Source organism: Hippocampus bargibanti, linkage group LG14, assembly GCF_051943395.1.
Source record: "Hippocampus bargibanti isolate YZ-2025 linkage group LG14, ASM5194339v1, whole genome shotgun sequence".
Lineage (NCBI taxonomy): Eukaryota > Metazoa > Chordata > Actinopteri > Syngnathiformes > Syngnathidae > Hippocampus > Hippocampus bargibanti.
In genome coordinates this window covers 1926594-1940772 of record NC_142747.1, presented here as the reverse complement: position 1 = coordinate 1940772, position 14179 = coordinate 1926594, and the positions used below count along the sequence as shown (strand labels likewise).

General features: G+C 45.3%; 1 protein-coding gene across 1 annotated transcript; it reads left to right on the top strand.

Annotated features, from left to right (window-relative positions):
• The first annotated feature begins 238 nt into the window (after window positions 1-238).
• On the top strand, window positions 239-12974 carry eif2a (eukaryotic translation initiation factor 2A). The gene is made up of 16 exons (XM_089014591.1): window positions 239-321; window positions 1400-1469; window positions 1551-1622; window positions 2970-3088; window positions 3174-3273; window positions 3372-3454; window positions 3618-3691; window positions 3772-3916; window positions 5617-5733; window positions 6106-6262; window positions 6333-6417; window positions 9171-9497; window positions 10407-10511; window positions 11898-12011; window positions 12098-12163; window positions 12430-12974. The coding sequence occupies exons 1-16, from the start codon at window positions 294-296 to the stop codon at window positions 12493-12495; spliced, it is 1728 nt and encodes a 575-aa protein (XP_088870717.1). The 5' UTR covers window positions 239-293; the 3' UTR covers window positions 12496-12974.
• Window positions 12975-14179: the final 1205 nt, after the last annotated feature.

Here is a 14179-nt window from a genome sequence, read left to right as displayed (position 1 = left end):
ATTTTTAAATAAGGGGAGTATTCGTGAAATGGGTTCTCTCGCTCCCAGCCCCGCTAAATCATACAAGTCACAAAAGGGTTTGGGAATTCAGTGAGTTTTAGCCCAAGATCATTGTTGTTTGAAAGATAAAAACACAACAATGCTCACTTGAGGCACACCATTCAAGTTAAAATATAAACCGCATAGATACGTGGACTTAAACTTGACTTCCGCGCTGACGTGGCAATGAGCGACGAGCCTTCGGATGACGTATTTCCGGCTGGAATGTTTCCCCCCTCTGTCACGTGACCAAGATGGCGCCACCAGTACCGCAGTTAGCAGGTTGGCCATTTCGTCCCATTTCTCTTTTTTAGCCTCATTGAGCCTTTCCAATGTCGCAGTTGTGACGCGCTTCGTTTATAGCGTTGTTGACGTTTCTGTTGGAACCGAACATAACACGTTCGTGCTCGCCACGTCAGTGTGTGAACCCGAGACGGAAAAGCACTGTACGGTACAGTCAATTTACGTCCACGCGTAGTACATTTACCTCCACGCGTGGTTGTAAAGGTACTGTCACCTTGAACGGCTGCATTTTTGCCATCAAATCGTGCCTGGGCCAGTAGTAATTTGGCAGAATGTGTTTTCCAATTTCCGTACTTAACTTGCTGACAAGCTTCAGAATCCAGAATTCAGAAAGCCTTTAATGGTCCCACAATCTGTACATTTGCTTCTGATCCAACCTGTGCCCATTTCTTGGAAACATGATGACATGAGTGAAAATGTCACGTACAGTGATACCTTGGAATACCATAGGAAACCCTTAAAATGAGGACAATCCGTTCCCAGGTCCCCATAAAACATCATTTTCTACTTTCTAATTTTCTAAGCCTTAAAACTACACAAAATATACCTTATTTTCTGTATAATAAAGGTGCTATGGTATTGCAATTAAAGAAATAAACTGTACTGTATAATAAAATCGTTTTATTTACCTTTGTGAGGGTCTTTGATGGCTTGATGGAATGGAGTGGCCGGTTTCATCAGCATTAAAACACTTGATGACGAAGAACTATGAGTCTACCCTTCTCGAACCATCCATTTGGCTAGCCACCATGACGAACTTGATCCCTTGTAGTTGCCGTGCTTTCTCTGCGATAATTTTACCTTGTTCCTCATCAATTGTGTTCTGTTTAGCTGGGTTGATATTTTTTTGCATCAAGTGTACAGATGGCTTGTGCGGGTTATTTGTGGAGCCTGATTGATGGGATATTTTAACCTTGCAGTCTACACTCTGCCTTTCAATAAAGTTGAAACGAGTCAAACTTTCACTGTATTTTCTATCCATTTTCTCACTCTCTCTCTGTCGTCTGCCTATCTCTTTAATTTGCAGCTCTGTGTTTTCTGTTTTCTTTTGTTTTAGTGAGGGGGTCAGATGGGACACGGCTTTTCAGCAGTACCCCGACCTGTCAGGAGCAGCCCTCCTTCCCCAGGTGGTTTTATGAATGACATATCCATGATCGTCATGATCCAGCATGTGACTGTGTGTGTGTTGATGTGTATGAGACACGCAGGGATCCTGGCGCGAGCCGCTGCATGACGTTCAGCCGTGATGGGTCGCTGTTGGCATGGTGCAATGGAAAAGTGTAAGTCAAAGTAATAATAATAATAATAATACATTTCATTTATAAGCGCCTTTCAAAACTCTCAAGGACATTTTACAGTCACAGGATAAGGTTTTCTGTGGGTGAGCAGCGGCAGCCACACGCGCCAGTGTTCACTCAACCCGGAATTAACTCAAATAGAATAGTAAGTCAAATAGATCGAAATGTAGCTAGCGAGCCAATAGATAGCTATTAGCTAGGCAGCTCGGTTTACCTTTCCGGATGCATTACCTAGAGTGTATGGAAAAAGACCCCCACTTGGGATAAGCAATTAGTTAAATTAAAAAAATGAAAAAAGAATACACAATGAAATAAACAAACAAACACATTAACGCTCTCAGATTTTTAAGGGGTGAAGCAGCTCGTTTTAACTCACCTTTGCTGATGCATTACCGAGAGAGTGTGGAAAAAGCATCCTATTTGGGATAAGCAATTACTGGTAGTTTTTAAAAAAGAATACACAAAGAAAAAAACAAGCAAACACATTAACACGCTAGGATTAAGGGATGGAGCAGCTCGGTTTAACTTACCTTTGCTGATGCATTACCTAGAGCACAGGTGTCAAAGTCAAGGCCCGCGGGCCAAATCCGGGCCGCCATATCATTTTTTTCGGCCCGCAAAAGCAAATCAAACTTGTTAAATTCCATGATGATTGCTAAAATCTGAGCCAAAATTTCATATTTTTGGATGTCAACCACAATAAAAGTCATTATTCTTGACTTCAGATTTGAAAACAAGTTATTCATTAATTTGCTGTGTGCTCTATATGTAATATTTGAAGGGATTTAAACATTCTAATGGGTTCCCCAAATTCATAACGGCCCTCGAGAGGAAACCATAAATACAATGTGGCCCGCGGCAAAAAATGACTTTGACACCCCTGACCTAGAGCAAGGGTGTCCAAAGTCGGTCCTTGAGGGCCGCTGTCCTGCCTGTTTTCCAGCTCTCCCAGGAGCAACACACCTGATTCAAATGATCTGCTCACCAGCCAGCTCTGAAGCAACATCAAAATGGCCCTGATGATTTGAAACAGGTGCGTTGCTCCTGGGAGAGTTGGAAAACAGGCAGGACGGCGGCCCTCGAGGACCGACTTTGGACATCCCTGACCTAGAGAGTGTGGAAAAAGCATCCTATTTGGGATAAGCAATTAGTTAAACTAAAAAAGAATTCTCAAAGAAAGAAACAAACACATTAACACTCTAAGATTATTAAGTGATGGAGCAGCTCGGTTTAATTTACCTTTGCTGACAATGACTGATGAATCTTCCTCAGCTAAGTCAGTCAGTCGGTCTTCAAGTGATCAATTATCTTGAGTTGACTTTGTGGCAGCGTGTCGGTGGCGCGGACGTCGGACGGCTCGTCGCTGGCCACGTTGGAGCTCCCCAAGACGGCCGTGCTGGAGTTGTCGCCTCTTGGCAACATCCTGATCACCTGGGAGCCATACAGTAGTAAGAGCGTCATCGATCCTGATCACGAGAAGGATATTTGAGCGAGGAACGAACCAACGAGCGACATGCGGCTTGTTGTGTTCAGAAAGCAGCCAGGAGGCCCAAGGCGACGGCAACCTTCGTCTGTGGGAGCTGCCCGGCGGCCGCCTGCTCAAGGCCTTGTTCCAAAAGAAGGCGGACGGGTGGTGAGCGGCCGTCCAGCGGCTTTTCGTGCCTTTGCGCGCGGGAGTTGGGGAGGATTTTGCTCGTGCGGTCTGCCTCCATGCAGATGTCACTCGCGCAGGTGTCCCAGCTGGTCCCGAGACGAGAAGATGGCCGTTAGGATCGTTAGTAATGAGCTGCACTTCTTTGAGGACAACAATTTCAGTGAGGATGCACCCCACCACACTCCAAAACGCGCGTTAGCCCCGCATGCTAACACACGTAGCTTCCACAACAGGCGCCCTTCCTGCAATGGGATGGAATTTTTGTTTTGTTTTAATGGCTACGTACCGTTAGCATGCTAACGCCGAAGCACTTTTGTGCGCAGACGTGATCGCCAACAAGCTTCACATGCAGAAAATTGCCAACTTTGAGCTTTCACCGGGAGGTCATCCCAGCAAGGTGAGCAATTCAACGCTAGCTTCTCTGTTGTCCGCCTCTTTGTCCCCGATGACGATTGCGCGCATGCTTTGCCGCCTCAGGTGTGCGTATACGTCCCCGGCAGCAAAGGGGGGCCGTCGTTTGTGCGCCTCTTCCAGTACCCGCAGTTGGCGGGGCCCAACGCTGCCCTGGCCAACAAGAGCTTCTTCAAGGCCGACCGCGTCAACATGCAGTGGAACAATAAAGGTAAGCTGGGGGGGAGGGTCAAGTGATATTGCGACAGCAACAGATGCAGGCACACACACTAGAAACTTCATAGCTGGGTTCCCTTGTGTCTATGTTCTCTTCAAATTGTACAGATGGATTGTCCGGGTTGAGTGAACGCTGGCGCGTGTGGCTGCCGCTGCTCACCCGAGAAAAAAAATGTATCTAGCTATCCAGCTATTGAGCTTGCTATCTCGCTAGCTATCTATTTGCTATCTCGCTCCCTGGCCAGCTAGATAGCTATATAGCTAATATATAGTAGTGATGTGTCGTTTGCGAACAAACCGGCTCTCAGAGCCGTTTCTTTGAAGTGAACGACTGGCCTCTTGATAGGGAGCCGCTTATAGGAGCCGATTCCGCAACCCTTTCGGTTAAAGTCGCACGTGAGTGGTCAAAATACACAGTAGAAGACACACACACACACACACACAGGAATATAAATAAAGTCACATAAATTTTAAAAACGATATACTTTATTCTATATTTTTGGTAGTAAATTAACTGAAGCAACAACAATTTTCAATATATAGCTATTAGCTATCTATTAGCTAGCTTGCTAGCTTTCTATCTATTTGAGGTACTTCCGGGTTGAGTGAATGCTGGCGTATGTGGCTGCCGCTGCCCACCCACAGAAAAACTGATCCGGTGACTATAAAGTGTCCTTGAGAGTTTTGAAAGGCTCTCTTATAAATTAAATGGATTATTATGATTAAATTCCCAAGGACACGTGCCTGCATCCTGAGCGCTCGCTTGCGTCCGCTCAGAGATGAGAATTTTCCGCTGATTCCGTCGGATTTCTGACTTTTTTAGACCAAAATGACCATTCTCGAGAAAAGCGCAAATCAGTCGCGTTAAAAAGAGAATAATCCGTTCCCAGGTCACCATAAAACATAATTTTCTACTTTCTAATTTTCTAAGCCTTAATACTACACAAAATATACATTATTTTATGTATAATAAATGTGCTATGGTATTATAATTCAAGAAATAAACTGTACTGTAGAATAAAGTCGTTTTATTTACCTTTGTGATGGTCGTTGATGGCTTGATGGCCGGTTTCATCAGCATTAAAGACTTGATGAGGAACATAACCTTCTTTCACCATCTTGAGGAATGATCCCTTGTAGGTGCTTTCTCTGCGATAATTTTATCTAGTTCCTCATCAATTGTGTTCTGTTTAGCTGGGTTGATAGCTTTTTGCATCCAGTGTACAGGTGGCTTGTGCGGGTTGTTTGTGGAGCCTGATTGATGGGAGATTTTAACCTTGCAGTCTACACTCTGCCAAAGTTGAAACGCTCTCACTGTCGTCTGCCTGTCTCTTTAATGTTTAAACCACCCCGACTCACTGCTGCGTTCTTGACCAATCACGTGGCTTTAACCGAAGACTGGGGTCGGGGAATAGAGGACAAAAACAGTCGGCTGCCATTTTGTTGTTAGAAGAACGGGCTCGTTTGCGAACGAGACATCACTCATTGAGGCAGCTCCGTGTACGAAAAAAGTTTGTATGCCAAGGTAAAGTTTGTATGCCAAGGTAAAATTTTCATAAACGTAACGTTCGTAAACTGAAAAGTTTGTAAGCCAAGGGGTTTGTAGCCTGAGGTATCACCGTATTATTATTATTATTATTATTTGGCTGCGTAAGATTGTTTGAAAGATTTGCGTCCGTCTTGGTCTTGCCGCAGCGTCCGCTGTGTTGGTGACGGCGAGCACCGAGGTGGACAAGAGCGGCGCTTCGTACTACGGCGAGCAGACGCTGCACTACCTCCACGTCGGCGGAGAGACGGCGCACGTACCGCTGCGTGAGTGTCGCCCGTCGTGGACGCAATCAAGACGGCAAACTTGTCCAAATGATGCCGGGAAAGTTGCGCTTGTGGCAATGTGGTGACAGACGACGCGCCATTTTCAACATTTAGCTTTTAGCAGACGTGCATTTTTCCCTACATTACATCACAAAAGGTTGAGTGAAAGCATAGCTAGCTATCAGTTAGCTATCTATTAGCTAGCCAGCTTTCTATCCGAGTTACTTAGTTATCGAATTAGCTGTCTATTATCTAGCCAGCTTTCTATCTGAGTTACTTCCGGGCTGAATGAAGGCCGAGCTAGCTATCTGTTAGCTATCTATTAGCTAGCTAGCTTTCTATCTTGCGTTTTTCTTTTTTTGTTGTGGTCAGCCAAGAACGGCCCCATCTACGACGTGTCCTGGAGTCCAAACTCCAGCGAGTTCTGCGTGGTTTACGGCTTCATGCCGGCCAAGGCCACCATCTTTAACCTCAAGTGTGACGCCGTCTTCGACTTTGGGACCGGCGCCCGGAACGCTGCCTACTACAGGTGAGGGCGCGCCTCCGCCTCGGTCCCCCGCTTGCCGACAAGCACCCCCTTTCATGGCGGCCGGGTCCAGTCCGCAGGGTCACCTCCTGGTCCTGGCTGGATTTGGAAATCTTCGCGGTCAGATTGAAGTTTGGGACACCAAAAAGTATCAACAGGTGAGGAGCGACGGAGGCGTCCGGCCGGCCGCGGATCAATTATGGCGGATGGCAACTTGGGTCCTGCCACAGGAGGTCGACATGTTTTGGTGATTGGAGGCAGAACTTTTGGCTATCCGCTAACAGGTCAGCGGATAGCCAAGCTGCTCTCCGACCGCATATGAATGAACGTGACCCAAATTCGAACTAAGCCGTTCAGACGGTCAAAAAAAATCGTTTGAGTGTATAAAAGTTTGTCTTTCAGTCGGGACAGGAGCAAAAAAGCAAATGCGGTCCGGTTGACGTCGGCCTGCGCTGTGAACCGGGCCAAGACAAAATAAAGCGCTGGTCAGACCTCTGGCAATGTTTTTTCCCTTCCATGAGGGGCCAGCATTTGCGTTTTAGTAATCCATTTCATTTATAAGCGCCTTTCAAAATTCTCAAGGACACTTTACATGTAGTCACAGGATATTTTTTTCAGCGGGTGAGCAGCGGCAGCCACACGCGCCAGCGTTCACTCAACCCGGAAGTAACATAAAATAACAAAACAAAAAAAACGAAATAACAAATATGACAACACAAAGACACATAGTCATTCATTCTTCAGCACTTGCTGTTCCCTCTTTGTGACATGAAGCAGTTCTAGATGAAAGAGGAGAGAATCAAAACGTCCTTTTCAGCAGTGGATCTGTTATCAGTGTGTGATGCTTAATATGTCGGGTAGACAGTAATTGTTTGTCCATGTTATCGCTTTGTTACGGCTTCGAGCTGTTGCTATCTAGCTCTTAGGTATCTATTAGATAGCTAGCTTTCTAGCTAAAACGTGTTTGCGGCAGATGACTCGATTGTACAACCGAGTTTTGCTGTATAATGACACTATCGGATTAGCAGTAAATGGAGTTTAACCGTAGCCATGCTTTCCCCATCGCTTTTCACAAACCCCTTAGCATAGTACTGTAACTCTACAGTTAGCTGGTGGTAATGGCGCGTGAGATATAGGTACATAGCGCAAACTACTCCAGCGACGTTGTGTACAATGGCAAAAATGTTAGAAAAGAAGGATGAAGATCGAACGAATGAAATTGACAAAAGAGTGATGAGATCCAAAACTGTTTTAGATGGGTCAAATATTTTTATTGTTCTGAATGTTTGTGCTTTTATCTGTACACTTCATTTTTTGATCTTTCAAGCATTTACAGCCTCGATCCTATGATACTATATTATGTTTCAAGGACAACCGACACCATTTTTTATTTCCTAACTGACATCAGAAAAACGTTTTATAGCATCTAAAATACCCAAAACTCACAGGCTGATATTTTTAGTCAAAAGCAAAACATCAATAAAATTGACTTGAAGTTGCCCAAAACTGCCACTAATGAGCTGGAAACTGGAGTAATTCAGAAAGTCCCGTCCCCAGTTGGTGACGTCTCGTCAGGATACTCCTTCACAAACTGCCTTGCTCCAGAATCAAAACAATGGCTTCAGAGAGTTCAGATTGGGAAAATATCATTTCTTGTTACTCATCCAGTTATGAATATGATTCTAATAGTTCCGAAGAAATGTTTGCCATCGATTAAAGAAGTCCTTCCGTATCAATTTGAGCCGTGTAACCGTAGCGACGAGCATATATGAAACTCAGTGAATGAGCAATGTAACATCAACTTCCGTGATATGTGGCACATAAGGACACAAATAACAAATAATAAGCTACAATATGTCAACATTAATGCAGATTGCTTAATGGTTGTGCATACAAAACATTGTTTAAACTTTCAAGATGAAGCGTTCCGAACTTACGTATGAATGACAGCGGTTATCCATCGCTAACTCCGGTTAGCTTCTCATTCCAGCAGCTGGATGTTTGTCCGATAGGTTTGCCCCACTATTATGACGATTGCTCTCTTTCACCACTGGAAGCAACTTTCGACCCATTGTCAGGCTGAGAGGGTGACAGCGGTTATCCAAACGGGGATTCGCGCACTCCGGGAAGCTCCTCGGCAGGCGCTATAACCTCTGGTCCGTTGGAAATGGCTGCTTTGTCCGCTGGGAATTAGTGTAAATATACACCTTCTTTATGCGTGTTACCGCAATTGGCTGCCACACAACGATTCACCATCGTGTTATGTCGTTTTTCTTCTAATTTCTCCATCAACATGGTGTTTTCAGACGAAACAAAGTGCCCAAAATGCATTGTGTGTCGCTTTCTCGGTCTGGGGCGTTCCGAATGTGAAATCACTCCAGCATCGTCATCAACTCAAAAACAAGACTTCCTAAGTAGTCAGTGCAATTCCTAAAACGTAAAATATAGCAATATGCGGTGGAATCTTTGTAAAATGCGCTCAGTAGAAGTCATTTGAAGTGATTTTACAAATTATGGACGAAGTGTCGGTTGTCCTTTAAATTGACAAGATAATGATGTATACACATTGAAGAATGAAACTTCATTCAGAAGTGTGGCAAATGGTGAAACTCTTCCATAAACTTTACAACAAACAAATGCAATATTTGATGCATGGCAAAAAATGAAACTGATGTAACAATTTTGCCATACTGGTAGCCCACCAAACAAGGGACTTTATTTTCACAAATGTACTTGCATTTCAGTCATGAAATTAATGGTTTTGTGGTTGTTAAATTGCTAAAATTGCTGAGGCTCCGGAGGGTTCGCCCCTTGGGCCCCCAACGGAGTGCCTGCAGCCCCCAGACGCCCGCCCTTTTTTTTTTTTCAGACTTTTTTTCTCATTTGTCATTCTCATCCCTGGTCCGCTCAGGTCTCCAAAAGTCAGGCGGCGGACGCCACCCACTTCAGTTGGTGCCCGGACGGCGAGCACATGGTCACGGCCACCTGCTCGCCGCGTCTGCGGGTGGGCAACGGCTTCCAGGTGCGACACTACGCGGGCGGCGTGGCGTTCGCCCACCAGACCCCGGACGGGGCGGAGCTGTGGGAAGTCCGCTGGCGCCCCTTCCCAGACGGAACCTTCCCGGAGCAACCACTCCGCCGGCAGGCGGAGGGGCCCGCCTCCACGCCGGCCGTGCCCGCTCAAGCCTACAGACCGCCAGCGCTCAGGCACCTGCCGGCCGCGCCCATTTCCAAGCTGGTGAGTGCGGCAAAGTCGACGTGGGGGGCAGCGTTAAAGGACAACCGACACCAATTTTTTGTTTACTAACTGACATCAGAAAAACGTTTTATAGCATCTAAAATAACCAAAACACGCAGGCTGATATTTTCAGTCACATGCAAAACACCAATAAAAATGACTACAAGTGTCCCAAAACTGCCACAAAATAAGCTCGGGAACTGGGCAGATTCAGAAAGTCCCGCCCCCTTGTTCGTGACGTCACGCCAGGATACTCCTTCACAAACTGCCTTGCTCCAGAATTAAAACAATAGGTTCAGAGAGTTCAGATTCGGAGAAGACATTTTCTTGTTACTCGTCCAGTTATGAATATGATTCAAATAGTTCTGAAGAGGAAAGCATACATGTTTGAAATTGATTAAAGAAGTCTTTCCGTATCAATTTGAGCCGTCTGGACTCCAATGTAGCGCCCAGAAAATGCACAAAATGGCGCACAAGCTCAGTTGGAAATGGGCTGCTTTGTCCGCTGGGTATTTGTGTAAACTTACACGTTCTTGATGCTCGTTACCGCAATTGGCTGCGACACACAACGATTCGCCATTGCGTTATTTATGTAGTTTTCCTTCTAATATCGCCATCAACACGTTTTTTTTCAGACGAAACAAAGTACCCAAAATGCATTGCGTGTCGCTTTGTCGGTCAGGGGCGTACCAAATGTGACGTCACTTCAGGCATCGTCGTCAGCTCGAAAACAAGACTTCTTGAATATTCAGCGCTAGTCTTAAAACGTAAAATATAGCTATATGCCGTGGAATCTCTGTAAAATACACTCAGTAGAAGTCATTTGACAAATTATGGACGCAACTTGTCTGGAGGTGTCGGTTGTCCTTTAAGCGACAGAAAGGAAAACGCTTGTCCTTTGTGTGCTAGCACGAGGAGGAGGCGCCTCAGAACACGCGTCCCGCCGACAAGAATTTGTCCAAAGCGGCGCTGAAGCATCGGAAGAAACGAGAAGCCCGAAAAGCTGCCAAGCAGGTCAAGTCCAATGAAAGCTTGTTGTACTTTACGCTGTTACCGCCGCAACAAGGTTGTTGTCGCCTTACTGCTAGCTATCTTGCTAGCTATCTATTTGCTATCTAGCTCCCTGGTCACTATCTAGCTAGCTATCTATTAGCTATATAGCTATCTAGATGGCTGGTTAGCTATTAGTTATATATTGGCTAGCTAGATAGCTTTCTATCTATTTGAGTTACTTCTGGGTTGAGTGAAGCTGGCGCGCGTGGCTGCCGCTGCTCATCCACAGAAAAACTTGTGTGACTGAAAAGTGACCTTGAGAGTTTTGAAAGACGCTTACTTGGAAATTTAATTTGTAATTTTACGAATAAATATATACAGTAAAGTCTCGTTATATCGATATCGGATATATCGATAGTCCCGGTTATATCGATACTATTTCTATGCACGCACGGAGAAAATTACATGCAAATGGGGTTGGATATATCGATAGTCCCGGTTATATCGATATTTTTTCGGACTCCCTTGAATATCGATATAACGAGACTTAACTGTAAATACATAAATATATACATAAGTAAATGAATAAATAAGTAAATAAACAAATCAAGTTCTTGTTTCCTATGATGCTGAGAAAGGAGTGAACAATTCACCACTTTGCATGTGTCCACCGTCCTTAGCGGCTTCTTTGCAAACACCAGCAAGGTCGGCAGTGAATGAGTTAAAATGTTACCTGCACATGTACAACTCAAAAAGTTGCAAGTCAAGATGCGTTTTCCATTTAAATGCCCTCATCCAGACCAAACCCTACCAAAATTCAGTCCTAAATGTTTTCTAAATCATGCACAACTGTCCGTGTTTTTATCTTCCTGTTGTGTTTATTATTTTGCTTTGTGTTGACAATTATGTGAAGCGTTTCGTTGCAGCTGTTGTGTAAGCGCTATATGAAATAGGATCCATTGTATTGTCTATATGGCTATCTAGCTGGCTGTATATTAGCGATCTAGCTGGCTATTGGCTAGCTATCTAGCTGGCTATCTATGAGCTATATATTAGCTAGCTTTCTATCTATTTGAGTTACTTCCGGGTTGCGTGAACGCTGTCGCATGTGGCTGCCGCTGCTCACCCACAGAAAAACTGATCCTGTGATTAAAGTGACCGTGAGAGTTTTGGAAGGCGCTTAGGAGTAAAATGTATTATTATTTTTATTATTATAAATCAAATGTATTATTATTATTATTATCATTAGCACGCAACGGTTAGCTTTGCGCCCTTGTCCAAACTTTTGGATTGTATTTGGTGACGATGGCGGCGAGCGGCCCAAGCCACGACTTGGATGCTTGACTTTTGCCTCAAATGCACCGGAGGATATTGCGCTTGATTGGTGGCGCTGTCCTTCCCCCGCAGGAGGGAAAATCCGAGACCGAGCCGCCCCCCGACCCCAACCGCGTGGCCCCCGGCCCGTCGCCCGAGACCTGCGGCGTCCCTGAGACGGACAAGAAGATCAAGAATGTCAAAAAGGTCAATAGCAAACTGCTGACCCCCTTCACCCCCCCCCCCCCAACATTTCACGAAAAGGCGCTTGAGCCGCTTTGTTTACGTTGCAGAAGCTGAAAGCAATCGAAGAGCTGAAGCAGCAACGAGCGGCTGGAAAGGTTCTGCACAATGACCAGGTCAGCTCGCTCGGGAAAAAGGACCCCGTGGCGGTCCATGTGGCATCAAAGGCCTCTCGGGAAGACTTTGGGCCCACTCGCTGCAAATTGGCCTACGGGCTCCAGATACAACGGAGATGAAAATGGCATCCGAGCAAGAAAAAAAAAAAAAAAATAGATTGTGATATTTACTTACTTCTTGACCTTGTTGGCTTGCCGTGGTGCCGCGGCTAAGGGAAGGAAGTGATGTCATCCAGGCGTTGACTTGTTTGCTGCTCTTGTTCCAGCTGGAGAAGATGCGGAAGGAGCAGCAGCTGCTGGATGAGCTCAAACTCTTGCAAGTGCAGCAGTGACACACGGCGCCGACAAAGAAAAATCGGCGTGGGAAATGGCGCTGACGTATCGCTGTGAAGAAAGAAACACCGCACCCTTCCTCAGGTCTTGCGCAACAATAAAAGGACCCTTTTCCAAAGCGCCTTCTTCATATTTGCAATTGAAGCCTTCAGCCTGGGTTAGCGCAAATGGCGCCAGAAAATGTTTGAAGAGAAATGGTGTGCAATTATCGGATGTCTTCCTCTCAATGCGAACGAGACGGAGGATCGGAGGCCCTCCGTCTCGGAGGCCTGTCACCACAAGAGGCAAGGCAGCTTGATTTCTCAAGCCCATTTTATAAACAAGTCAGCTGGACAGAAGCCGAGATGCAACATGAAAAGCGTTTCAAAACACAACAACCAGCTCACTGCATTCACAAGCAAAGCGCACAAAATGGAGCCAAAGAACCATGAATATCATTGAAACATTTCAAAGTCAAATAAAAGCTTTTTAAAAAGGAGGGGTGTACCCGACGTCAAATTGGTATGGGGGCATTTATCGTGCTTTCACGTTTTATTTGAGCTCTTTTCTCGTGTGGCATTTGTTTTAAACGAAGTAGGCCGCCCTTTCTAGTGGCGTCATTATCACGCGATGAACCGGAAAAAGCCTCCAAAGGCAAAATGGAGCCGAAGCGCGGCGAGTAAACTGATGGAAGTCATGTCGACAAGGAAGCTGAACAGAGCGCCACCTATTGACGAGCTTTTTCTCTTGACGAGCTTTTTTTTTCCCGTGTGGCAGCATTTGTTTTAAAAGTAGTTTTTTTTTCCTGTCCTTTCCTGTGGCGTCATTTTCACGCGACCACAAAGAAAAGGCCTCCGAAAGCAAAATGGAGCCGAAGCGCGGGGAGCAAAGTGAGGGAAGGCATGTCTACCGGAAATCTGAACGGAGCGGCACCTATTGACGAGCTTTTTCTCTTTTGACGAGATTTCTCGTGTGGCAGCATTTGTTTAAAAACACAAGTAGGCCGCCCTTTCCAGTGACGCAATTTTCACGCGACGACACTAAAAGCCTCCGAAGGGAAAATGGAGCCGAAGTACTACTTTCAAATCTCACCTGAAAACCCACCTGTTTAAACTTGCTTACATGGTCTAATTTATTATGCTGTTTTATCATTTATTGTTTTATGCATGATTTTACTGTTTGTGTGCTGTCTTTGTTGTAAAGTGTCCTTGAGTGTTCAGAAAGGCGCTTGTAAATTAAATGTATTATTATTATTACTAAGTGCGGTGAACAAAGTGAGGGAAGTCATCATCGACCAGAAAGCTGAATGGAGCAGTACCTTTGAATAATCTTTTTCTCTTTTGACAGGCTTTCTTTGTGTTGTGACGAGCTTTTTTCTCGTCTGGCAGCATTTCTTTTAAAATCTTAGCGAAAGAACATAGATGGTTTGAAAGGGGAGTAAAAGAAGCGATTTTCATAAAAAACAATCCTTCATTAAACAAGTTTGGTGGGGTGAGGTTCAATTTGGATCGTTCATACAATAGCCTGCTTAGGCAATAGGATTAGTAATACTGATGAGGTGATACCCGTCGAAGAGGGGCAATCGGGCCAGTCGTTAGAATGACGAACTATCAGTGGAGCAGCTGCAGGGATTAGTCCTCTGCTCCCCCCAACCTGAGAGCAGGGACCTATCATAGCAGAGTTCGGCACCGCCCTGTCTGGACA

What these genes read in the sequence shown, in the direction of transcription:
- eif2a (XM_089014591.1), top strand. Translation starts at nt 294, where the DNA reads ATGGCGCCACCAGTACCGCAGTTAGCAG. An exon ending in ACCAGTACCGCAGTTAGCAG is followed by an intron (nt 322 to 1,399) that starts GTTGGCCATTTC and finishes CTTTTGTTTTAG; the next exon opens with TGAGGGGGTCAGATGGGACA. An exon ending in GACGGCGCACGTACCGCTGC is followed by an intron (nt 5,734 to 6,105) that starts GTGAGTGTCGCC and finishes TGTTGTGGTCAG; the next exon opens with CCAAGAACGGCCCCATCTAC.